The sequence below is a fragment of the Xenopus laevis genome, chromosome 1L, assembly GCF_017654675.1.
Source record: "Xenopus laevis strain J_2021 chromosome 1L, Xenopus_laevis_v10.1, whole genome shotgun sequence".
Classification (NCBI taxonomy): Eukaryota; Metazoa; Chordata; class Amphibia; order Anura; family Pipidae; genus Xenopus; species Xenopus laevis.
In genome coordinates, this window is record NC_054371.1 from 224,408,243 (window position 1) to 224,434,646 (window position 26,404).

General features: G+C 44.9%; 1 protein-coding gene across 2 annotated transcripts in view; it reads left to right on the plus strand.

The window, feature by feature from the left end:
* st8sia5.L (ST8 alpha-N-acetyl-neuraminide alpha-2,8-sialyltransferase 5 L homeolog) overlaps nucleotides 1-26,404 on the plus strand; it is a 47,417-nt gene that overhangs the window by 12,369 nt on the left and 8,644 nt on the right. The window contains exons 2-3 of one of the 2 annotated variants that reach the window (XM_041570271.1): nucleotides 2,074-2,181; nucleotides 25,150-25,242. In XM_041570271.1, coding sequence (XP_041426205.1) covers nucleotides 2,074-2,181; nucleotides 25,150-25,242 — 201 coding nt within the window. The remainder of the gene's footprint in view (nucleotides 1-2,073; nucleotides 2,182-25,149; nucleotides 25,243-26,404) is intronic. The other variant, XM_018267103.2, reaches the window with a different exon arrangement.

Sequence of the window (26,404 nt, forward strand, 5' to 3'; positions counted from 1 at the left end):
AAATTCCTTCATTTTCATCCAGTGCCCCTGGCCAGTGTAAACTCTCTGGGAAGGGAGTGTGACTGTGGGATAGCAGGTATAGTAGGGAGTGATGGTGTCTATAGTAACAGTGGATAATAGTCTCTGGGAAGGGAGTGTGACTGTGAGATAGCAGGTATAGTAGGGAGAGATGGTGTCTATAGTAACAGTGGATAATAGTCTCTGGGAAGGGAGTGTGATTGTGGGATAGCAGGTATAGTAGGGAGAGATGGTGCCTATAGTAACAGTGGGATAATAGTCTCTGGGAAGGGAGTGTGACTGTGAGATAGCAGGTATAGTAGGGAGAGATGGTGCCTATAGTAACAGTGGATAATAGTCTCTGGGAAGGGAGTGTGATTGTGGGATAGCAGGTATAGTAGGGAGAGATGGTGCCTATAGTAACAGTGGGATAATAGTCTCTGGGAAGGGAGTGTGACTGTGGGATAGCAGGTATAGTAGGGAGAGATGGTGTCTATAGTAACAGTGGATAATAGTCTCTGGGAAGGGAGTGTGACTGTCGGATAGCAGGTATAGTAGGGAGAGATGGCGCCTATAGTAACAGTGGGATAATAGTCTCTGGGAAGGGAGTGTGACTGTGGGATAGCAGGTATAGTAGGGAGAGATGGTGTCTATAGTAACAGTAGATAATAGTCTCTGGGAAGGGAGTGTGACTGTGGGATAGCAGGTATAGTAGGGAGAGATGGTGTCTATAGTAACAGTAGATAATAGTCTCTGGGAAGGGAGTGTGACTGTGGGATAGCAGGTATAGTAGGGAGAGATGGTGCCTATAGTAACAGTGGGATAGTAGTCTCTGGGAAGGGAGTGTGACTGTGGGATAGCAGGTATAGTAGGGAGAGATGGTGCCTATAGTAACAGTGGATAATAGTCTCTGGGAAGGGAGTCTGACTGTGGGATAGCAGGTATAGTAGGGAGAGATGGTGTCTATAGTAACAGTGGATAATAGTCTCTGGGAAGGGAGTGTGACTGTGGGATAGCAGGTATAGTAGGGAGAGATGGTGTCTATAGTAACAGTAGATAATAGTCTCTGGGAAGGGAGTGTGACTGTGGGATAGCAGGTATAGTAGGGAGAGATGGTGCCTATAGTAACAGTGGGATAATAGTCTCTGGGAAGGGAGTGTGACTGTGGGATAGCAGATATAGTAGGGAGAGATGGTGTCTATAGTAACAGTGGATAATAGTCTCTGGGAAGGGAGTGTGACTGTGGGATAGCAGGTATAGTAGGGAGAGATGGTGTCTATAGTAACAGTAGATAATAGTCTCTGGGAAGGGAGTGTGACTGTGGGATAGCAGGTATAGTAGGGAGAGATGGTGCCTATAGTAACAGTGGGATAGTAGTCTCTGGGAAGGGAGTGTGACTGTGGGATAGCAGGTATAGTAGGGAGAGATGGTGCCTATAGTAACAGTGGATAATAGTCTCTGGGAAGGGAGTCTGACTGTGGGATAGCAGGTATAGTAGGGAGAGATGGTGCCTATAGTAACAGTGGATAATAGTCTCTGGGAAGGGAGTCTGACTGTGGGATAGCAGGTATAGTAGGGAGAGATGGTGCCTATAGTAACAGTGGATAATAGTCTCTGGGAAGGGAGTGTGACTGTGGGATAGCAGGTATAGTAGGGAGAGATGGAGCCTATAGTAACAGTGGGATAATAGTCTCTGGGAAGGGAGTGTGACTGTGGGATAGCAGGTATAGTAGGGAGAGATGGTGCCTATAGTAACAGTGGGATAATAGTCTCTGGGAAGGGAGTGTGACTGTCCCTACCCAGAGACTATTATCCCACTGTTGCTACTTTACTTACACAGTGAGTACATGTTATTGTGCATTCTCACACTCATTTTACCTTGAGCTGCTGCTCTGAGGTGCCCCAACTATGTGCAGAGACCAAGGACTATCCCCCCTGGTTGAATTATTTGGTCGCTATTCCTTTTCTGGTTGAATTTATGCTAAGATTTCATGTAATTACCCCTATTATGTTGCTGACAAGGTCATGATGAAGGAACAGTGAAACAAGATATAAACTACCTCCTTTTCTTATTAGAGGGCTGCAGTTTAGATGGCAGAATGGAGAGGAATTGGGAAATTGGACCGGGATCTTTAATTTCACGGATGACGGAGCAGTGAAGACGGGGAGTGATGCAGGCGGCAGGTACAGACTGACACACAGAATGACAATGCAACTGGGGGAAAGATACAGGGCACTTTATCATGGACTCGCTACTCTTTCTATCAATACAGAGTATTGTGAGCTCGGGGAGAATTGGGTTACAGAAAGACAAAAGCAAATCCAATGGCTAAGCACACTGACTGTAATTGGCCATTTAATTTGAGGACCTGAATTGATTGAAATGTACAGTAACAGCTCAAAACAACATTGCTTATGAATAGGACATCTCTATTTTCTGAAGACTTTATGTATTATTACTACGGTACTGTCAGACTGGCTACTAACTGTACACTGTAGGATTAGATCTATTGATGGTTTCATTTATTGGTACAGTCATGCCTTTAGTTTGGATTTTGGACCCCTGTGGTTTGAATGCTCCATTATACAGATAGCTAGAATCTCAGCTGCCATAAAGCAGGACAGGACTGCTGCTTACAATGGGGATCAGATAGGATCTGTGCAGCCACTGGGACAGAATGCTCTGTTATACAGATAGCTAGAATCTCAGCTGCCATAAAGCAGGACAGGACTGCTGCTTACAATGGGGATCAGATAGGATCTGTGCAGCCACTGGGACAGAATGCTCTGTTATACAGATAGCTAGAATCTCAGCTGCCATAAAGCAGGACAGGACTGCTGCTTACAATGGGGATCAGATAGGATCTGTGCAGCCACTGGGATAGAATGTTCTGTTATACAGATAGCTAGAATCTCAGCTGCCATAAAGCAGGACAGGACTGCTGCTTACAATGGGGATCAGATAGGATCTGTGCAGTCACTGGGACAGAATGCTCTGTTATACAGATAGCTAGAATCTCAGCTGCCATAAAGCAGGACAGGACTGCTGCTTACAATGGGGATCAGATAGGAATTTTTTTATTTTGTAAAAACTTATCAATTTACAATAATCATCAGCTCAGCTAAATCAAAACTGATTTTAAACTATTAACCACCAATAAGCAAATTATAGTCCATGAATCTTTGGCTTGGCTCAGCAGTATCTCCCACCACCAAACCCTCTTGGAGTCCTTCCTCTGTCCATAATTCCCAAAACAAACTTGGCAAAGTCTTTCCCTTTGTCCATGAAAAAGGTTTTCCTCCCTCCCCAACCACCACCTTCACCACCACAAACCCGGCCACAAAGTCCAAAGTTTGTCTTTCTATTAGTGGGCCATCACACCACCCTTCCCGCATACACCCCCCCAACTCAGGACATATATATTGCTGAGCCAAAGAGCTTGGAAAGAGAAACATGTCAGACATCACAGGCATTAGTATCATAAATACATCAGTATATGTCACAGTTTCACACCTCTCCATTTGGATGCATTCAGACAGCTTTGCTTAACCTCTCTTTCCCTCAGGAAACCCAAATCAGCCACCACAGACTTCACTATTTGGTCTATAACAACATTCTCATGGCTAATGGACCTTCTGCAGCGGAACTGCCATAGGTGGTACCTCATCACCGATATTATTAGATACACTGTCCCTCTATCCAGGGGATGTGGGACAGACAGAACACCATAGGCCGTATCAGCATAGGACAGGTGTTTGATGTGGGGCACGTTGAGAGCCTCTGCCAGCCGATGTTTTAAAACTTTTGTCACAGGACAATCCACAAGAAAATGATCTAGGGTCTCATTAGTGGAACAGCCCCATGGGCACTCCCTCTCTGTGATGTTCAAAAAGCTCACATTTCCTCGGACAAAAAGTCTTCCCTGAAGAGCCAGCCAGTTCAGATCAAAATACTTTGGGGGCACCCTTCTGTCATTGAGCCACCGGAGGCTCTGAGAAAGGACATCCCCCACACAGTCCTTCAAGGCCATGGGGACAACAAAGTAGCTCAATAGGATCCTCTGATAAATTTGTCTCCTTGTAACAGAACTCAGTTCCCCAATTCTAATGTCCCACTTTCTCAAAAGTTTTAGCCCGAGTCGAATATGCAGTGGGAGACAATTCCCGCGCACTCGGACCTGCTTCACACTATCGCCAAGCAGCCAATCTCCTACCAGAGGCAATGCCCAATTCTTGATGCAACATTCCCACAGGGAATCAGTTCTTTGGCCCAGGCTCCCAAAGTTAAACTTCAAGAAAATGGATCCAAAGAAAGCCACTGGACATAACATGCCCAATCCTCCCTCTTTCCTCTGCAGGTAAGTAATACCCCTTTTTACAGGATTCAGCCTGTTCCCCCAGATTAACTGGAAGAACAGGCTTTGGATCCGAGCATAGAGAGCTTCTGGCAGCGGATACACGTAGGAAACAAACAAAAAGATAGGGACCAGGTAAGTCTTCACGAGCTTCACCCTTTCTCTGTAGGACAGCTTCCATCCCTTCCATCGCTGTACCTTTGCATTTCCGGCATCCAACTTTTCTTCCCAGTTTTGCCTACCATCATCTCCCTTCCCAAATTTGATTCCCAAAATTCTAATCTGAGTTTGGGCTGTTGAAAATTCCTGGAGTGGAAAAGCCGGCTCCTCGTCTAATGACCAAAAAGCTTGAGACTTATCCATGTTGACCAGAGACCCGGAGGCCTCTGAGTAACTTCTGATTTTCTCGGACAGCACTCTCGCATCTTCCGGACAAGAGACTGCTACCGTGACATCATCCGCATAGGCTACCGACCTGAGGGGCTGGCTACGGGGAACAGAGAGACCCTTAATTCCACTCACCTGCAAACGCCTTAGAAAAGGATCGATCGCAAAAACATACAGCAGAGGGCTTAAGGGACACCCCTGTCTTACCCCGGCCCCAACCTCAAAGTTTTCACCGCGCCACCCATTGATAAGTGGAAAGCTTACTGCCCCTTTGTACAAAGCTGAGAGCCATCTAATGAATGTTCCCGGGATGCCATACTTTGCCAAAACGGCCCACAGATACTCATGATCCACTCGATCAAAGGCCTTAGCCTGGTCCAGAGTTAGAATGTAACACCCAGTATTTTGGACTTTGCATAGCTCCAAGGCTTCCCTAATAGTAAGGATCGCCCCAAAGATGCTCCGCCCTTTCACCGTGCAAAACTGGACAGGGGATAATAAAGTGCCTGAAAATGAACTCAATCTAGTAAAAAGTATCCGTGCGAGAAGCTTCCTATCAGTGTTGAGAAGGGCAATTGGCCTCCAATTCTCAACATGCTTTGGATCCTTACCTTTTGACAGCAAGATCAAGGAAGATTCTCTCATAGAGGGGGGTAAGATACCCCCTTCCAGGCAGTCTCTAAAAACCTCTACGAGAACCGGAGCCAGCTGATCTTTAAACTTCTTATAAAATTCGGCTGTAAGGCCGTCTGGTCCTGGAGCCTTCTTTTTGGCGAGGCAGTCGATGGCAGCTTTGACTTCATCCTCCGTGATCTCAGCTGTCAAAGGCTCAAAGTCCAAATTAGTTACATCAGGCCCTGGGGTTGCCTCCAGGAAGGATGAAGTCCTCCCCTTATCCAAAGCCTTAGCCCGGAACAGAGAACCGTAGAAGTCTTTCACAATCCCAAGGATGCCCTCCCTTGATGTTTGTAACTCACCCTTGGGATTGATCAGACTGGTGACAAGTTTTCGCCCAACATTCTCTTTGCAGTTTAAAAAGGGGTCCGGTGAGTGAAAACTCCCATAATCCCTTTCCTGCACAAGAGATTTGTACCGGCTGTACTGACATTCTCTGATCTGGGCCTTCAGCTGGGCAATTTTTGACCCCTCCACCCCATCCGAAATAGAGGACTCCAACTTCTTTAAAAGAGTCAGGTACTTCTTATACCTATTTCCCTCCCTACGTACAGATAGCTTACGGAAGAAGGTCCGGAATGAGAATTTGGCATCCTCCCACCATGATGACACAGAGTTGTAAAAATCGAGTCTATCGAGCTGGTGGCAAAGAAGAGCCTCAAAAGACTGTTGAACTGACTCACCCTCCAGGGAATCCACACTCAGCCGCCACAGACCCTTACCCTTCACTGGAATAGATGAGGATCCCACTGTGAAAGAGAGTGTCAAGTGATCAGAGTACTCGACCCCAACTTCCTTTACATTAGTGAACTCCTCACCAGCCCTGACAAAAGCCATATCTAGACGGCTGCTTCTTTCTGCACATCTATAGGTATGTGACGCCTTCCGGCCACCCCAGGTTGCAACATCAACCAGACCAGCCTGCTGAATAAGCATGTTTAAATAATAACTTTCTGATTTTCTCATTTTACCAGAACGATCTCCTGGTCCAAGGACCTGGTTGAAATCACCAGCCAGGATGACTGGAAGGGAAGTGTGCAGAAAAGGTCTCACTTCAACTAGCAGGGCCCTCCTGGCTGCCATAGACTGCGGCCCATAGATGTTTATAAGACGGAAACGACTTCCACTAATCGTGACATCCAGTAGCAAACAACGGCCCACCTGGATCTCAAGCAAACGGTGTACTGTAATATTGAGGCCACCCCGAAACAGTATTGCTACTCCCCCACATGGTTCCTCTGCTATAGACCAGAAGGAAGGCCCATGTCGCCAATCAGCTTTTGCCTTTCTAAGATCTGCCTGGGTAGTGAGTCGGGTTTCCTGAAGGAAAAAAACCTCAGCATCTGAGTTTGCTAAACTTTCGAATGCCATGAATCTTGTACGAGGCAATCTCACACTGCAAACATTAGAGGTCAAGAATCTTATTGTAGGCTGCCCCATCATGAATGCTTGTGAGGATGTTTTTTCTTACCCAAACCTACAGCCTCCTCCCCATATCGCTTGACTTGAGGACCACAGCGAGATCTCATTCCATCCTCAAGACAAACACTCTCTCCGTCCTGATCACTGGAATGTTTTGCACCTACACCTTTCTTCCTGACAGTCTGGTCACTCCCTTCCCTTCCTCTTTTTTTTAAAGGGAGTTGGATTTCCATTTCTTCTGTATTTTCCTGTTCTAGTTCGCTCTCTTCTTCTCTCTCTATTTTCTCTAGTTCCTCCTGCTCCTCTCTTTCAGTTCTGTCTCCCCAGGTCTCAGACTCCTTCTCCAAAACCACAAATTTGTTTTTGGTGGTAATTAAGAATGATGTAGCAGAACCTTCCCCTGGGTCTAACAAGTCAGCCTGCATTTTGGTTTTATTTTTTGTGTTGACTGTCTGCCAGCCATTCTCATCCTTTTTACCTTCCTTGTTGGTATTGCTCCTCACTGCTTTCTCCCTTATCTCTCTGACTGGTTTTGGGTTCTCCTTTCTGTCTGGTTTTGGGTTCTCCTTTCTGTCTGGTTTTGGGTTCTCCTTTCTGTTTGTTCTCACTGTTTTCTCCACAGGTTTCTTTGGAACAGTACTACTCTGTGAGTCCCTCACTTCTGTTTCACTTTCCTCACTGGTCTCTCTTTCTGGTGTTACAAAATCCTTCCTCATCTCCTTGTCAATCTCTGGGAAAAGGGTGACTATATTATGGTAGGCCTCAGGGCAACTCCTATGCACGTGTCCCATTCGATTACAGAGATTGCACCTGACATTTACACATGCATCTGCAACATGACCAATTGCATTACATAGGGCGCACCTCAGGACTGCACATGACCTGGCCAAATGGTTACTTGCTCCACATTTATAGCACCTACGGGGCTGCCCAGCATAAAAACAGGTACCTCGTTCTTTCCCAATGAAAAAAGAATTGGGCAGGTGCTGTGGAACGTTACCTGTGATGTTCAACTTAACCTGGGTTTTCCAGACTCCTGCCCAAACCCCATCCTCATCAAAAACCTTAACTAGAGGTGTAAGGACTGTACATTGCCTGCGCAACCATATGAGAATGTCTTCCTGAGGAATGGCGTCATTCTTTGTTACAATTGTGATGTTTTTGGTCTCAGGCTTTGTCATAGGGATTACCACAAATTGTTCCCAATTTTGGTTACCTGCCCTTTTTTGCATATTATAGATACGCCAAAAATTTTCAAGTGCTTCCTGAAGCTTAAAAGTTACATCAAAATCAGTTTCAGTTTGTGCTATAACAGCTGATAAATCCCCAGGCCTGAAACCCATACTATCCAGTATGACTGTTCTTACAAGAAACCTTCTAGATGGAACTTGTTCTTTCTCTCCATCCCATTTAATTTTTACCCAATGTTTCCTCTTAAAGGGTTGGTTATCATGGGACACATCTGGGGTTGCAAAGAGCCTTCGCTTTCCCCAAAAACTGTTTGCAGTTTCATCCACCCCTCCTACCTGAATAGATTCTACCTCCACTCTCTGCTGTACCTGATCTGACTGACTCTCTATATGACCAACTTGCTCCACCTCTACCCCTGCCTCCTGAGTCACAGACTCTTCCGCTGCATTCTCTTGTTCAGGCTGCACAACCGCACTCTCTCTCACTTCTGTTTGCTCAGCCGCACTCTCTCTCACTTCTGCCTCTTCAGCTTGACTCTCTCTCACTTCCATCTGCTCACACTCATTCCCATCTGTGACAGGTGTCACACTCTCAGCCACACTCTCAGCCACACTCTCAGCCACTTCATTCTGAACACACAAAAGAGATTCTTGAGCCGCCACTTCCATTTTGTCTTCAGATTCTGGGCCACTCTCAGCTGCTTTATGGGAGACCTTCTTGCCCTCTGTCTGGTTCTGGCGCCGGACACTTGGATCTTCTGATGGTCTCACTGCTGCTTTAGGCAACTCTGGAAAGTCCTGATCAGATGAGATTTCATAGGCGGCTTGAGACGAATCCTCATACTGTAGCTTAGGTCTTGTGCTGGTTTGTGGCAGATTCACCTTGAAGCTTTTCTGTTCTTTTTTCTTCTTTTCTTGCTCCTGAATCTCCTTCTCATCAAAAGTCATGTTCTGCCAATTGACTCTGTCACTTCGTCGTTGCTGCTGCCGCCGGGGAGGCAATGGTTTTGCAAACTCTGGTTCACTTTCAGAAGTGGCCGGACTGTTGGAGGTACTGGATCGGGTCTGGCGCCGCGCAGTAGCAGGATGTGGATACGCTGCTTTATAACCAGAACGCATTGACTCAAACCTTTGCTTGTTCTGATAGATTTCTTTCCACGGCCCGACTTTCCCATACAGTTGGTTTATTCGCTGGTCAATGCTGCTCATTTCATCAAACAAACTGTCTTTCTTTCTCCTGTTAAGCTCAGTTTCCTTCCCATCAGAAAAGGATACGAGGTTATTCAGACACTTTATGGATATCTGCAGTTTTTTCTTTTCATTTTGTAATGTTTGCAACTCCTTTAAGGCTTCTGCAACCTCCTCTGCAGTGATTGGCTCGTCTTTGCCTTTAATCTTGCCTTTGCATGGAATGGCTCCTTTGCTTGGCTTTGCCACTGTTGCTTTAAATGCTGGCTCCTCCCCCTTCTTCCTCACAAGCTGTTCCTCCTGCACATTCTCTCCCCCTGGTGATTGAGCTGTAACATTGGCTGCACCTGCACAGGTGAGAGGCTCAGTTTGACTGACAGGAGCCTTTGTGATGTCATTGCCGACGCCCCCAACTTCTTGTGCAGTGTTTGCCGGCGCCATCTTGGATTCCCCATGCTGAGACTGCAGGTCTGCTGCAACTGTCAGTTCACTTGGCTTCCCAGACTCTCCCAGCTCCACAACACAGACACCTCCCTCCCCAGGGGCCACAGACTCCAACTCCATGTGCATCACAGGGTCTGACAGGGGGGGATCACTGTGTGTTTGGGGTGCAATAAACTTGTGCATTTTATCAGCAGGTTTGTCAGCTGTTTCTTTCTTTTGCAGGGTTTTACTTTCAGTGTCAGTGCATTTACTTAACCCACTCACTGCTGTAACCTGCAGCTGCTGCTGTTTATTCTCTGCACACACAGGGTCACATTCAGGCTTTTGCTCTTTCTTCTTACCTTGTTTCCCTGGGGGTAATGCAGGATTCAGCTTGGATTCTTCCTGGGGGGGTTTCTCAGTGGGAGCCCCACGCCGGCTTCCAACTTCCTGGGCCCGAGCCACTTGTACATTTCTTTGCTTTTGTTTTCTGATCTCAGCCAGACTTTTCTCCATCTCCTCATCACTCTCACTGCTGTTTCTTCTCCTTGATCTGGGGGTTCCCAAAGAAGAGGAGCGTAGCTTTGGCCTTGTATGTTCAGCCGGAAGGCTAGGCCCCAAAGCCTGGGCCTCGCTTTGTCTGGTAGCCCGACCAGCCCTAGCAGGGCCTGGGCTTGTTCCGGACATTGCAGAGCTCTCTGACACACGACTGCTTGCAATGTGGATCAGATAGGATCTGTGCAGCCACTGGGACAGAATGCTCTGTTATACAGATATCTAGAATCTCAGCTGCCATAAAGCAGGACAGGACTGCTGCTTACAATGGGGATCAGATAGGATCTGTGCAGCCACTGGGACAGAATGCTCTGTTATACAGATAGCTAGAATCTCAGCTGCCATAAAGCAGGACAGGACTGCTGCTTACAATGGGGATCAGATAGGATCTGTGCAGCCACTGGGACAGAATGTTCTGTTATACAGATAGCTAGAATCTCAGCTGCCATAAAGCAGGACAGGACTGCTGCTTACAATGGGGATCAGATAGGATCTGTGCAGCCACTGGGACAGAATGTTCTGTTATACAGATAGTTGGAATCTCCTTCCTCTGACTCCATAACGAAGCCAACTGGTCCAGTTTGTGTCCCTATCTCCCATTCCTGTATAATCTCTTTTCCACTAGTCCCTTTGCCCAACAGATATAAACCGCTGGTATTTGTTCCAGGCTGCTCTAAGCTGTGAGTGATGCCTGACAGCTGCTTCCCACCTATTTGAGTCTGTCAGGGACACCACAAAAAAGGGCCCCGGCTCTGTATTTGACTCAGCAGTTGCCCATAGCTCTTTATTTAGTGCTCATGTAACCAAGTCAATATGTTGCTGTTGCATTCTTATCATTGAAATATTTATGTAAGGATGTGACTTTATAGACCTGAGGATATGTCTGGGCCTAAGTTTTAAATAAACTCATGGAAACAAGAAGTTTTCTCTGGTGTGAAGCTGAATGAGGTTCTGGATTTACTGACCCAGGTTGAGAATGAAAAGTCCACTGAGTTACTTCATAAAAGAATTGTTGGTGTGTCCCAGAGGAAAGGCTCAGAGAGTCGGCACCCCAATTTCAAAGAAGGGCAGAGATATTGTTCCGTAGAGATGTCGCGAACTGTTCGCCGGCGAACTTGTTCGCGCGAACATCGGGTGTTCGCGCTCGCCGGAAGTTCGCGAACGTCGCGCGACGTTCGCCATTTTGGGTTCGCCATTGTTGGCGCTTTTTTTTGCCCTCTCACCCCAGACCAGCAGGTACATGGCAGCCAATCAGGAAGCTCTCCCCTGGACCACTCCCCTTCCCTATAAAAACCGAAGCCCTGCAGCGTTTTTTCACTCTGCCTGTGTGTGCTGAAGAGATAGTGTAGGGAGAGAGCTGCTGCCTGTTAGTGATTTCAGGGACAGTTGAAAGTTTGCTGGCTAGTAATCGTTTTGATACTGCTCTGTTATTGGAGGGACAGAAGTCTGCAGGGGTTTGAGGGACATTTAAGCTTAGGTAGCTTTGCTGGCTAGTAATCTACCTTCTACTGCAGTGCTCTGTATGTAGCTGCAGTGGGCAGCTGTCCTGCTTCTGATCTCATCTGCTGACTGCTGCAATAACAGTAGTCCTTGTAAGGACTGCTTTTATTTATTTTTTTGTTGTTTTGCTACTACTACTACTACTACTACTATAAGAGCCCAGTGCTATTAGTCTAGCAGTGTTGGGGAGTGGGACTGGTGTGCTAATCTGCTGCTCCTAGTAGTTCAGCAGCACCAACTTTAATTTTTTTTTTTTAATATTCATTTTTTTTTTATTTTACTTTTTTTTATTTTACTACCGCTGTAGTAGTGTATAAGTTGACCTTTTAGGCATTATTTGCCCTGTAGGCATTATTTGCACAGTGTTTTCTTCAACCCGCCATCTAGCTGTGTGACCTTGTTCACATTCTGTCTAAATATCCATAATATTACCGTCTCCAGAAAAAACACCGGAGTGACTTTTTTCAAGCAGCCATAATATATTTTACGTAATCCGTATCCACCGCTGTAGTAGTGTATACGTTGACCTTGTAGGCATTATTTGCACAGTGTTTTCTTCAACCCGCCACCTAGCTGTGTGACCTTGTTCACATTCTGTCTAAATATCCATAATATTACCGTCTCCAGAAAAAACACCGGAGTGACTTTTTTCAAGCAGCCATAATATATTTTACGTAATCCGTATCCACCGCTGTAGTAGTGTATACGTTGACCTTGTAGGCATTATTTGCACAGTGTTTTCTTCAACCCGCCATCTAGCTGTGTGACCTTGTTCACATTCTGTCTAAATATCCATAATATTACCGTCTCCAGAAAAAACACCGGAGTGACTTTTTTCAAGCAGCCATAATATATTTTACGTAATCCGTATCCACCGCTGTAGTAGTGTATACGTTGACCTTGTAGGCATTATTTGCACAGTGTTTTCTTCAACCCGCCATCTAGCTGTGTGACCTTGTTCACATTCTGTCTAAATATCCATAATATTACCGTCTCCAGAAAAAACACCGGAGTCACTTTTTTCAAGCAGCATTCATATATTTTACGTAATCCGTATCCACCGCTGTAGTAGTGTATACGTTGGCCTTGTAGGCATTATTTGCACACTGTTTTCTTCAACCCGCCATCGAGCTGTGTGACCTTGTTCCCATTCTGTCTAAATATCCATAATATTACCGTCTCCAGAAAAAACACCGGAGTCACTTTTTTCAAGCAGCATTCAAAATTTTTACGTAATCCGTATCCACCGCTGTAGTAGTGTATACGTTGGCCTTGTAGGCATTATTTGCACACTGTTTTCTTCAACCCGCCATCGAGCTGTGTGACCTTGTTCCCATTCTGTCTAAATATCCATAATATTACCGTCTCCAGAAAAAACACCGGAGTCACTTTTTTCAAGCAGCATTCATATATTTTACGTAATCCGTATCCACCGCTGTAGTAGTGTATACGTTGGCCTTGTAGGCATTATTTGCACAGTGTTTTCTTCAACCCGCCATCGAGCTGTGTGAGCTTGTTCACATTTTGTCTAAATATTGATAATATTATCGTCTCTAGAAAAACCACTTGAGTTACTTTTTTTCAAGCAGCATTCATATATTTTACGTAATCCGTATCCACCGCTGTAGTAGTGTATACGTTGACCTTGTAGGCATTATTTGCACACTGTTTTCTTCAACCCGCCATCGAGCTGTGTGACCTTGTTCCCATTCTGTCTAAATATCCATAATATTACCGTCTCCAGAAAAAACACCGGAGTCACTTTTTTCAAGCAGCATTCATATATTTTACGTAATCCGTATCCACCGCTGTAGTAGTGTATACGTTGGCCTTGTAGGCATTATTTGCAGAGTGTTTTCTTCAACCCGCCATCGAGCTGTGTGAGCTTGTTCACATTTTGTCTAAATATTGATAATATTATCGTCTCTAGAAAAACCACTTGAGTTACTTTTTTTCAAGCAGCATTCATATATTTTACGTAATCCGTATCCACCGCTGTAGTAGTGTATACGTTGACCTTGTAGGCATTATTTGCACACTGTTTTCTTCAACCCGCCATCGAGCTGTGTGACCTTGTTCCCATTCTGTCTAAATATCCATAATATTACCGTCTCCAGAAAAAACACCGGAGTCACTTTTTTCAAGCAGCATTCATATATTTTACGTAATCCGTATCCACCGCTGTAGTAGTGTATACGTTGGCCTTGTAGGCATTATTTGCACACTGTTTTCTTCAACCCGCCATCGAGCTGTGTGACCTTGTTCCCATTCTGTCTAAATATCCATAATATTACCGTCTCCAGAAAAAACACCGGAGTCACTTTTTTCAAGCAGCATTCATATATTTTACGTAATCCGTATCCACCGCTGTAGTAGTGTATACGTTGACCTTGTAGGCATTATTTGCACACTGTTTTCTTCAACCCGCCATCGAGCTGTGTGAGCTTGTTCACATTTTGTCTAAATATTGATAATATTATCGTCTCTAGAAAAAACACTTGAGTTACTTTTTTTCAAGCAGCATTCATATATTTTACGTAATCCGTATCCACCGCTGTAGTAGTGTATACGTTGACCTTGTAGGCATTATTTGCACACTGTTTTCTTCAACCCGCCATCGAGCTGTGTGACCTTGTTCACATTTTGTCTAAATATTGATAATATTATCGTCTCTAGAAAAACCACTTGAGTTACTTTTTTTCAAGCAGCATTCATATATTTTACGTAATCCGTATCCACCGCTGTAGTAGTGTATACGTTGACTTTGTAGGCATTATTTGCACAGTGTTTTCTTCAACCCGCCATCTAGCTGTGTGTATTATCGTTTCCAGAAAAACCAACTGAGTTTTTGTTGTTGTTGTTGTTTTTTTAAAAATAATGCCAGGCAAAGGCAGGCCGCCACGCAGAGGCCGTGCTAGGGGCCGTGCTGCTATGCAATCCTGTGGCCCTAGCAAATTGCCCAGTTTTAAAAAGCCAATGACCCTGAACTCCCAAAATGCTGAAGAGGTAGTTGACTGGCTTACACAGCACACCCCATCCTCTACCGTTTCTAACTTTACCACAACATCCTCCTCATCCTCCACTGCTATGGCCACCCCACGTAACACTTCCTCCACCACCGGTGCCCCTTCTTCACTGGGTCAGAGGAGTTATTTTCCAATGAGTTTCTTGAACTGAGTAATGCGCAACCATTATTGCCAGAAGAAGATGAAGGAGATGAGGACCTTACACCAGATTTAATTCTGGCAGAGAACACGATAGAGATGGACATAATGAGTGATGAGGAGGAGGTCCCCGCTGCTGCTTCCTTCTGTGATGTGTCAGAAGAAATTGATGCATCTGAGGAGAATGATGATGAGGAGATTGATGTTTTGTGGGTGCCTAGTAGAAGAGAGCAAGAGGAGGGTAGTTCAGATGGAGAGACGGAGAGTCAGAGAGGCAGTAGGAGAATAAGACTTAGAAGAAGCAGGGAGGACAGCCCGCAGGGATCAGCAGGGCAACAACATGTATCGGCACCTGTGTTCAGCCGGCCAACGCACCCGCCATTGCCGCCAATACCGCCAACTCCGCCAACTTCTACTGTTACCGCCAGATCGCACACTTCCAAAAAGTCAGCAGTGTGGGATTTTTTTAATGTGTGTGCCTCTGACAAAAGCATTGTAATTTGCAATGAGTGCAGTCAGAAACTGAGCCTTGGTAAGCCCAACAGCCACATAGGTACAACTTCTATGCGAAGGCACATGAGCGGCAAGCACAAAGCACTTTGGGAGCAACACCTCAAAGGCAACAGGCAAACTAAAAGCCACACTCCTTCTGGTCCAGCATCTTACTGCTCTACCTCTGCTCTCCTTGACCCGTCTGAACCACCCTCCACTCCGCCTTCCACCTTGACCACCTGTTCCCATTCCCAGTCATCTGCCACCAGCCAAGTTTCTGTGAAGGCCATGTTTGAGCGTAAGAAGCCAATGTCTGACTGTCACCCCCTTGCCCGGCGTCTGACAGCTGGCTTGTCTGCACTCTTAGCCCGCCAGCTTTTACCATACCAGCTGGTGGACTCTGAGGCCTTCCGCAAATTTGTAGCAATTGGGACACCGCAGTGGAAGGTACCCAGCCGCAATTTTTTTTCTAAAAAGGGAATACCACACCTGTACCAACATGTGCAGAGCCAAGTTACCGCATCTCTGTCACTTAGTGTTGGGCCAAAGGTCCATATGACTACTGACGCATGGTCCTCCAAGCATGGTCAGGGCAGGTATGTCACCTACACTGCCCACTGGGTGAACTTGGTAATGGCTGGGAAGCAGGGAATGGGTAGCTCAACAACAACAGTGGAGTTGGTGTCACCGCCACGGATTGCACGCGGTTCTGCCACCACCTCTACTCCTCCATCGCTCTCTACCTCGTCTTCTTCTTCTTCTTACTCTGCTGCTGGGTCCTCCTTCTCCTCCTCCACACCTGTGCACCCCCAGCTCCCCCTAGGCTATTCGACGTGCCAGGTACGCCGTTGTCACGCTGTCTTGGGGATGACGTGCCTGGAAAGCAAAAACCATACCGGATCTGTACTCCTGTCATCTCTGCAGTCACAGGCCGATCGGTGGCTGACCCCACACCAACTGCAGATCGGAAAAGTGGTGTGTGACAATGGAAGCAATCTGTTGGCAGCGTTGAGACTAGGCAATTTAACACATGTGCCCTGCATGGCACATGTGTTAAATTTAATAGTCCAACGTTTTGTCTCCAAGTACCCAGGATTCCAGGACGTTCTCACCCAGTCCAGAAAGGTGTCGGCCCATTTCAGACGTTCCTACACAGCCATGGCACGCCTTGCTGACATTCAGCAGCGCTACAACATGCCAGTCAGGCGTTTGATTTCTGACAGCCAGACTCGCTGGAATTCAACGCTCCTTATGTTGGAACGTCTGCTGCAACAACAAAGGGCCGTCAACGAGTACCTTTTTGAACTGGGTGGTAGGACTGGATCTGCACAGCTGGGGATTTTTTTCCCCCGTTACTGGGTGCTTATGCGCGATGCCTGCAGGCTCATGCGACCTTTTGAAGAGGTGACAAATATGGTCAGTCGCACCGAAGGCACCATCAGCGACCTAATACCCTTCGCTTTCTTCCTGGAGCGTGCCGTGCGACGAGTGACAGATGAGGCTGTAGACCAGCGTGACGAGGAGCTGGAAGCGCACGATTTCTGGTCGGAATCACCAGAACGAACCCAGGCACCTGCTGCAACGCAGGGAGAGGTGCCAGAAGTGGAGTCAGAGGAGGAAGGTGGCTTTGTGGAGGAGGAGGAGGAGGACCAACAGGAGCAGGCTTCCCAGGGGGCTAGTGGTGACCTTTTGGGGACCCCTGGTCTTGTACGTGGCTGGGGGGAGGAGACCGTGGATGATGCAGTCCTTGATAATGAGGAAGCGGAGATGGATAGCTCTGCATCCAACCTTGTGAGAATGGGGTCTTTCATGCTGTCATGCCTGTTGAAGGACCCCCGTATCAAGAGGCTTAAGGAGAAGGACCTGTACTGGGTCGCAACGCTACTAGACCCTCGGTACAAGCATAAAGTGTCAGAAATGTTACCAACATACCACAAGTCCGAAAAGATGCGGCATTTACAAACCAGCCTGCAAAACATGTTGTACAATGCTTTTAAGGGTGATGTCACTTCAGGAACTCATCAACATTCCAGGGGCAGAGGTGCCAGTAATCCTGCCACGAGCACACCTGCAAGGACAAAGCCCTTTGGCCAGTCTGTAACGTCAGACATGCAAATGTTTTTCTGTCCAAGGCAGCGCCACAACCCTTCTGGATCCACCCTCAAAGAACGCCTCGACCGGCAGGTAGCGGACTACCTGGCATTAACTGCAGATATCGACACTCTGAGGAGCGATGAACCCCTGGACTACTGGGTGCGCAGGCTTGATCTGTGGCCAGAGCTGTCACAATTTGCCATGAACCTCTTGTCTTGCCCAGCCTCAAGTGTGCTCTCAGAAAGGACCTTCAGTGCAGCAGGAGGGATTGTAACTGAGAAGAGAACTCGCCTAGGTCACAAAAGTGTCGATTACCTGACCTTTATTAAAATGAATGAGGGGTGGATCTCGGAGGGTTACTGCACGCCGGAAGACTTGTTCTGACTTCTATGCAGCTGTCCTTCTCTTCAAGCCTCATGACTCCACACACAGCTGTCCTTTAGCGTCCTCCTCCTCCCTCCGCCACCGTTACAAACTAGGGTGCAAACCCTACTGGTTTAATTTTTTCTGGCCTCTGTGCTTCAGTGGCTGCAACCAAAAAAACTGGGCAAACAATGTCTACAAGGTCAACGTATGGCAAAAAATGACTATTTTCAGCGTTTATATGGCATATTTTTTCTGGAAACTGTGCTTCAGTGGCTGCATCCAAAAAAATGCATATTTTCTGCATTTATATGGCATAATTTTTCTGGCCTCTGTGCTTCAGTGGCTGCAACCAAAAAAATGCATATTTTCTGCATTTATATGGCATAATTTTTCTGGCCTCTGTGCTTCAGTGGCTGCAACCAAAAAAATTTATATTTTCAGCATTTATATGGCATAATTTTTCTGGCAACTGTGCTTCAGTGGCTGCGACCAAAAAAATGACTATTTTCAGCATTTATATGGCATATTTTTTCTGGCCTCTGTGCTTCAGTGGCTGCGGCCAAAAAAACTGGGCAAACAATGCCTACAAGGTCAACGACGTTGACCTTGTAGGCATTGTTTGCCCAGTTTTTTTGGCCGCAGCCACTGAAGCACAGAGGCCAGAAAAAATATGCCATATAAATGCTGAAAATAGTCATTTTTTGCCATACGTTGACTCAACGTATATGGCAAAAAATGACTATTTTCAGCATTTATATGGCATATTTTTTCTGGCAACTGTGCTTCAGTGGCTGCGACCAAAAAAAATGCATATTTTCTGCATTTATATGGCATAATTTTTCTGGCCTCTGTGCTTCAGTGGCTGCAACCAAAAAAATTTATATTTTCAGCATTTATATGGCATAATTTTTCTGTCAACTGTGCTTCAGTGGCTGCGACCAAAAAAATGCATGTTTTCTGCATTTATATGGCATAATTTTTCTGGCCTCTGTGCTTCAGTGGCTGCAACCAAAAAAGTTTATATTTTCAGCATTTATATGGCATAATTTTTCTGTCAACTGTGCTTCAGTGGCTGCGACCAAAAAAATGCATATTTTCTGCATTTATATGGCATAATTTTCTGGCCTCTGTGCTTCAGTGGCTGCAACCAAAAAAATTTATATTTTCAGCATTTATATGGCATAATTTTTCTGGCAACTGTGCTTCAGTGGCTGCGTCCAAAAAAACTGGGCAAACAATGTCTACAAGGTCAACGTATGGCGAAAAATGACTATTTTCAGCATTTATATGGCATATTTTTTCTGGCAACTGTGCTTCAGTGGCTGCGTCCAAAAAAACTGGGCAAACAATGCCTACAAGGTCAACGTATGGCAGTTGTTTAAAGAGAACAGCAGATTACTAGCCAGCAAAGCTACCTAAGCTAAAATGTCCCTCAAATCCCTGCAGACTTCTGTCCCTCCAATACAGAGCAGTATCAAGCAGATTACTAGCCAGCAAACTTACTATCATCTGTCCCTGAAATCACTAACAGCTCTCCCCCTACACTATCTCTTCCAAGCACACACAGGCAGATTTTTCAGATACATTTTTGCCCTTGATCCCCCTCTGGCATGCCACTGTCCAGGTCGTTGCACCCTTTAAACAACTTTAAAATCATTTTTCTGGCCAGAAATGTCTTTTCTAGATGTTAAAGTTCGCCTTCCCATTGAAGTCTATGGGGTTCGCGAACCGTTCGCGAACCGCTCGCGTTTTTGCGCAAGTTCGCGAATATGTTCGCGAACTTTTTTTCCGACGTTCGCTACATCCCTATTGTTCCGTATAGCGTTAGTGCCATTGCCCCAATCGGAGATGTTTTGGGAAGAAAATAAATAAATCACTGAAAAACCTGTGGGCAAAATGCTTTTTGTGGTTGGGTCTGAGCTAATTAAAGATCCTTTAATACATTTGTTCCTAAGATTGGAGGAAGGCATGGGCTTCTGATTTTGATTTGTAGCTGGATGAAGAAGCCCTGGAAACCCTGGTTGTGGGATATTCCCTGCTGTCCTTATGGTTCCTGGTGCTCCCAGCACAACATGAGTAGCTGAGGATACTTACACTTTCTGGTTTACTTGGTGGAGTTTCTGACTGTTCTACTAACCACCCCAAGCCTGACGCACACCCTTACAGTAAGCTAGGACCAGAGCTAGCACTCACATTAGCTTGTCTGACCTTACTTGTCTTTTTTTATCTATTGAGACCTCCTGTCTCACAGTCTCCAGCTACGGTTACCACCTGGCCGGTATTTTACCGGCCTAGCCGGTAAAACACCTGCTAATGCCAGGCCGGTATTACAAACTTACCGGCAATATCGTTGCCCGTAATTTGTAATACCCTTGAAAACAAGCCCTTGGCCCGCCCCAATTTGCTCAGTACTTACCGTTTTTTTTTCAGGCTTCTGGCCATCGCACATGTTGCTTCACCCCCTTTTGCATCACTGTGAGTGACCCCACCCCCTTTTTTGTCACAGACTGCCCCCGTTTTTTCTCGCGCCCCCACCGCACGGTAAATTTTTTTAGAAAAGTTGGCAACCCTATCTCTAGCACCATCCACCCTGGTGACTAAGGAACCCACCTAGCACCCAATAGAGGAATAACCCCCCAGGAATGCTTAAAGGGGAACTATCGCAAAAATGCTTCATCATACTGAAATAAGAAACTTTCTAAATACAATTAATTCAATATTCTGTACCGTTTCTGAAATAATCAAGTTTATCTTCACTATCCCTCTCTCAGCATCTGTTTCTCTTCATTCTGTCTTCATGCAGCAGTTGGGTGTCAGATATTCATTGACAGTTAGATCCATTATATCTTATAGGGGGGCTCCTTTTGCCTAGAAGATGTATTAGAGGTCACTCTATTAAACTCACCAGACATCATGTCTCTCTACATGCAGAATTTGTGCAAAAGGCAGTTAATTTGTTAGACTTTGTTTGTACTGGAATCAGTTATTTGAGTGAGCTCTAATACATCGGCTAGGAAAGGAGCCCCTCTATCAGATATATTGGATCTAACTGTCAATGAATATCTGACACCCAACTGCTGCATGAAGAGAGAATGAAGAGAAACAGATGCTGAGAGAGGAATAGTGAAGATAAACTTGATTATTTCAGAAATGATGCAGAATTTTTAATTGATTGTAGTTAGAAAGTTTCTTATTTCAGTATGAAATTTTCCTTCCCCTTATGGGTGAACACCTCTTCCTATCCATACCTTTAACCAACATAACTAAGTCACTAATTTCTTTTATTACTGGGGTTGATTTATGTTTTTTGGCTGGTTTGGTTGGCTGGTTAATGTGAAGCTTTGGAAACCAGTGAGCAACTGTGCAGGAAAATACATTTGGCACTCAGAAAAACACATTACCCATATCCCAAAATGTGATGTGAATAAATGGATCGTTCCCACTAGCAGTACTGGCCAATGTGGGTTGGGCAGAGTCAACAGCAAGAGAGGACCAAGACTTAGACAATGACAGTTGAAGGTAATATGTCTCTAGGCACCAAGACTATACATTATTCACAACCCCAGGAATTGCATTGGAAGTGAATCTATAGGAACACCCCTAAATTGATTTCCTTTGTAGCTGAACAAGTTCCTATCTCATGGGTTCCCAAACTGAAGGACTGGTCTTTCTTCAAGGGCCAAACCAATGTATAGCGAGGCCCATTTGGTTGGAGCCTTTATTTTATGGTTTAGATATTCTTGGCACTAAATGAGGCTTAATGATGCAATATTTGTTTGATTATCAGTAACCTTGTCATTAAAGTATTGAACATATATTGGGGCTTTATCCCAAAAAAAATGCCTCCCGGTGTTCTCAATTTAGGAATGGAAGTCTCAGCATGTCCCTCTAAATGGGATTTGGTTTAGAGGAACAAGGACACAATTTTGGGGAGACTCCAGGCATCTTGGATACTTCCTGGCTTTTGATTTGAAGATGTTGGAAGGTGTGAACAGTCTGAAAAATATTAACCTACGGTATCTTAAAGGTGTGGTTGACCTTTAAATAAAATTTTAGTATGTTATAAAATGGCTAATTCTAAGCAACTTTTCAATTGGTCTTCATCATTTATTTATTATAGCTTTTAAATTATTTGCCGTCTTCTTTGGACTCCTTCCAGCTTTCAAATGGGGGTCACTAACCCCATGTAAAAAACAAATTCTCTGTAAGGCTACAAATGTATTGTTATTGTTACTTTTTATTACTCATCTTTCTATTCAGGCCTCTCCTATTCATATTCTAGTCTATTATTCAATTCAGTGCATGGTTGCTATGGGTAATTTGGACCCTAGCAACAGATGGCTGAAATTGCAAACTGCAGAGCTGCTGAATAAAAAGCTAAATAACTCAAAAACCACAAATAATAAAAAATGAAAACCAATTGCAAATTGTCTCAGAATTGTCTACATCATACTAACAGTTAATTTAAAGGTGAACAACCCCTAGAAATTCTTATTACCCTTCCCTCTAAGGCCTTTCTCAAACCTTTATACTGACAGTTATATTTATGTGTCAGTAGCCGCTTTGCTTGGTAGAAAGACATCCCTGCTCGCACGATGGAGCTGGGGGGTCACACGTTTTATTAATACATTCGGCCTGTGGGGATGGGAGCGGCAGATGGAGCCCTTCAACAGAAGGTGCCGCAGCAGAGTCATTGCCAGTGAAGGTCGGTGAAGGTCGGCCCTGGGAAATCTGGGGGCTGTGAATAAGCATTATTATAAATAAGTATTATTATAAATAAGCATTATTATAAAATAAGTATTATTATAAATAAGCATTATTATAATAAGTATTATTATAAATAAGCATTATTATAAATAAGTATTATTATAAATAAGCATTATTATAAATAAGTATTATTATAAATAAGCATTATTATAAATAAGTATTATTATAAATAAGCATTATGGTGCCTCTGCTAACGGACAAATCCTTTGGCAAGAACAGTGCGGATTCCTCAATGTCACCCTCTGATCTACAACGAGAACATTCACTACTGAGAGTCAAATACCCATCTTCCCCTAATTCACATGCGCTCACCAACCCATTTCATAATTAACCCATTAAATGCCGACAAACATAGAATTGCAGTACTGACATAAAAGTGCCACCATGAGGCATTGATCTTATCTGATCCCAATTGTAAGCAGCAGTCCTGTCCTGCTTTATGGCTGAGATTCTAGCTATCTGTATAACAGAGCATTCTGTCCCAGTGACTGCACAGATCCTATCTGATCCCCATTGTAAGCAGCAGTCCTGTCCTGCTTTATGGCAGCTGAGATTCTAGCTATCTGTATAACAGAACATTCTGTCCAGTGGCTGCACAGATCCTATCTGATCCCCATTGTAAGGCAGCAGTCCTGTCCTGCTTTATGGCAGCTGAGATTCTAGCTATCTGTATAACAGAACATTCCTGTCCAGTGGCTGCACAGATCCTATCTGATCCCATTGTAAGCAGCAGTCCTGTCCTGCTTTATGGCAGCTGAGATTCTAGCTATCTGTATAACAGAGCATTCTGTCCCAGTGGCTGCACAGATCCTATCTGATCCCCATTGTATGCAGCAGCTCCTGTCCTGCTTTATGGCAGCTGAGATTCTAGCTATCTGCGTATAATAGAACATTCTGTCCCAGTGGCTGCACAGATCCTATCTGATCCCCATTGTAGCAGCAGTCCTGTCCTGCTTTATGGCAGCTGAAGATTCTAGCTATCTGGTATAACAGAACATTCTGTCCCAGTGGCGGCACAGATCCTATCTGATCCCCATTGTAAGCAGCAGTCCTGCCCTGCCTTTTATGGCAGCTGAGATTCTAGCTATCTGTATAACAGAGCATTCTGTCCCAGTGGCTGCACAGATCTTATCTGATCCCCATTGTAAGCAGCAGTCCTGCCCTGCTTTATGGCAGCTGAGATTCTAGCTATCTGTATAACAGAGCATTCTGTCCCAGTGGCTGCACAGATCTTATCTGATCCCCATTGTAAGCAGCAGTCCTGCCCTGCTTTATGGCAGCTGAGATTCTAGCTATCTGTATAACAGAGCATTCTGTCCCAGTGGCTGCACAGATCTTATCTGATCCCCATTGTAAGCAGCAGTCCTGCCCTGCTTTATGGCTGAGATAGTGACATTGCAGTGCTACATTGCTATATGGTCTAATTAATTAATACCCCTAGTAAATAAATAATAGTAAAATGTAATATAAGTTTAATCTGATGGAAATATGTGTCTTTCAGAAGTAGAAGAGAGGAGCACAGGGGGACAGGGTGGATGATCCATAGGAAACAGGAGACAGACCAGGTGGTGAAACAATTTAGAGACAAACAGGAAATAATTAACATAGTTCAGATCAGCTGAAATCATAACCCTCGTTAATGTGCTTGCGGAGCAGCTCGTTGATAATTCTAGGGGAGATCATTTCATGTGCTGGGGAAGTGGGTGACACCTGAGCCGGAGGGAAGGTTTATGTATCACAAAGTGACTGATGTCCAGTTCAGCCTGGAGAGGTTCCTAAGGGTGAAACAAACTGGATTTGTAACCTGACACAGACCTCTCTGCCCAGGACGGGTGGCAGGCGGATTCCATTGAAGCAAATGATAGTCGGCAGGACTGGGAGCTTCTGTACCTGCTGAAATATACCAGCACTGTGCCACCTTGCCTCTTTAATACCCACAAAATATCATGGAATCTAAATGTTACAAGCAGTTATTATAGGTACATGATGCAGGCTGCACTGGTTTATCTATGCTATTCAGCATATATATATATTAATTACTTATTAGCCATTCAGCATGAGGATTTTCTAAGTTTTTGTTAGACTCAATTGCTAAGAACTAGGGATGCAACAAATCCACTATTTGGGATTCGGCGAGTACTGAACCGAATCCTAATTAGCATATGCAAATACTTCCTTGTTTTGTGACGAAAAGTCTTGTGATTTCCCTTCCCGCCCCTAATCTACATATGCAAATTAGGATTCAGATTTGGTTTGGCCGGGCACAAGGATTTGGACAAATCTGAATCCTGCTGAAAAAGGCCGAATCCTGAACTTAATCCTGGATTCGGTGCATCCCTACTAAGAACCCTTACCCATGTATGTTTTACTATGTTAAAGTGTATATTTGGGTACAACCATGGGTGGGGACAGAACAAGCAATATGGTAGCCCCAATCTGCACATTTAGATACATAGAGAATGAAATGTTCTGCAATGTCTGATGCCCTCATATGATACAGATGTGGCACTGTGGGATACTCTTTCCCCTTGTCCAACCTGTTCTTCCATCCTCCATCTCTCTTGTTTCCCTTAGGTACTTTGAATTTTACGAAGGTCCTTTGGACTTCAACTCAACCAAATGCCTGGAGCTGCGTCGTGACATCACCAACGTCAAAGTTCTCTCTATGTAAGTACATTTGGGCAGCACCAGTGTTAGGGGATAGGGGCAATGCAAGAATCAAATCATGTTCAACCTGCAACCCTCTAACAGGTGTAAATACAGGTGTGGCTCCTACTCCACTGCAGTGATGACTATCATACCATGAACAACTTCATTATCTCCTTACTAGGGGCCCCCTGGCCCTTACTCACCTCGGCCATACAACCGGCTGTAATGTTGCTGTATATATTAACTGTTCTTCAGCCAGTCAGGCCAAAGTGGCAGCTGATTGTTATAGAACAGGCTGAGGTTACTGGCAGTTGCTGGTTATAGCTCAACACCTCTGATTTAAAGGGCACTCATGTCTTTTAGCTCCATTTTACTCTTGAAGCAGCTGTCAGTACACTGCAGTGAATCAGCAGAAAAGAAGACGGGGAGCTACTGGGGCATCTTTGGAAACACAGATCTTTACTGCTAAAGGGCTGTGCTTGCCTTGGGCTGGTACAGAAGCACAAAACATAATGTACAACATCTCTAGCTACTTCTTTAGTTAGGCTTTAATTCTCCTTTAAGGGATCGCTACTGCTACTTGGCAGTATTTTATTTCCCCTGCAAAATCATTTCATATGCCCCAAAACTTTAGAGTAGAGATTTTGTAAATGTACATCCTTAAATCGGGGGCACCTACCTACGGCCCAGAATGGTGGCACTGTTGGGTTGTTATTATAAAAGGGAGAACAGATGGTGCGAAAAACAGAGACTCTCAGTTAGAAACTGATTTCTTAGCAGGAAATGATCCCAAGGCCATAGTAACTGGAGCAGCTCAATCACAACTGGGCATAATGGGGTACATTTTTAATACCATCTGGCCCAAGCTATTTTCTCTCTGGTTACCCCACCTACAGGGCCCCAGTCATAACCCTGATTTCAATTCAATTGCAAATCTATGATCTATTTACTTAGCCCAATAAAAGCTGCTAACTTGGCGCCATTGATTGAGTAGGCATCTTATTGGCCCATCCAAAATGTGACCGTAAACTGCTTGTTGTATTGGTGCAGTCATTTCCCAACAGGTCTCCCTAGGCCTCATCATGTTCTCATTGTTATCCAAGGGGGGATGACAAGTGATCAGATAATCCCAATTTTGCCCTCAAGGCTGGTGACCTCAACAAATGAATGGATTTTAAGA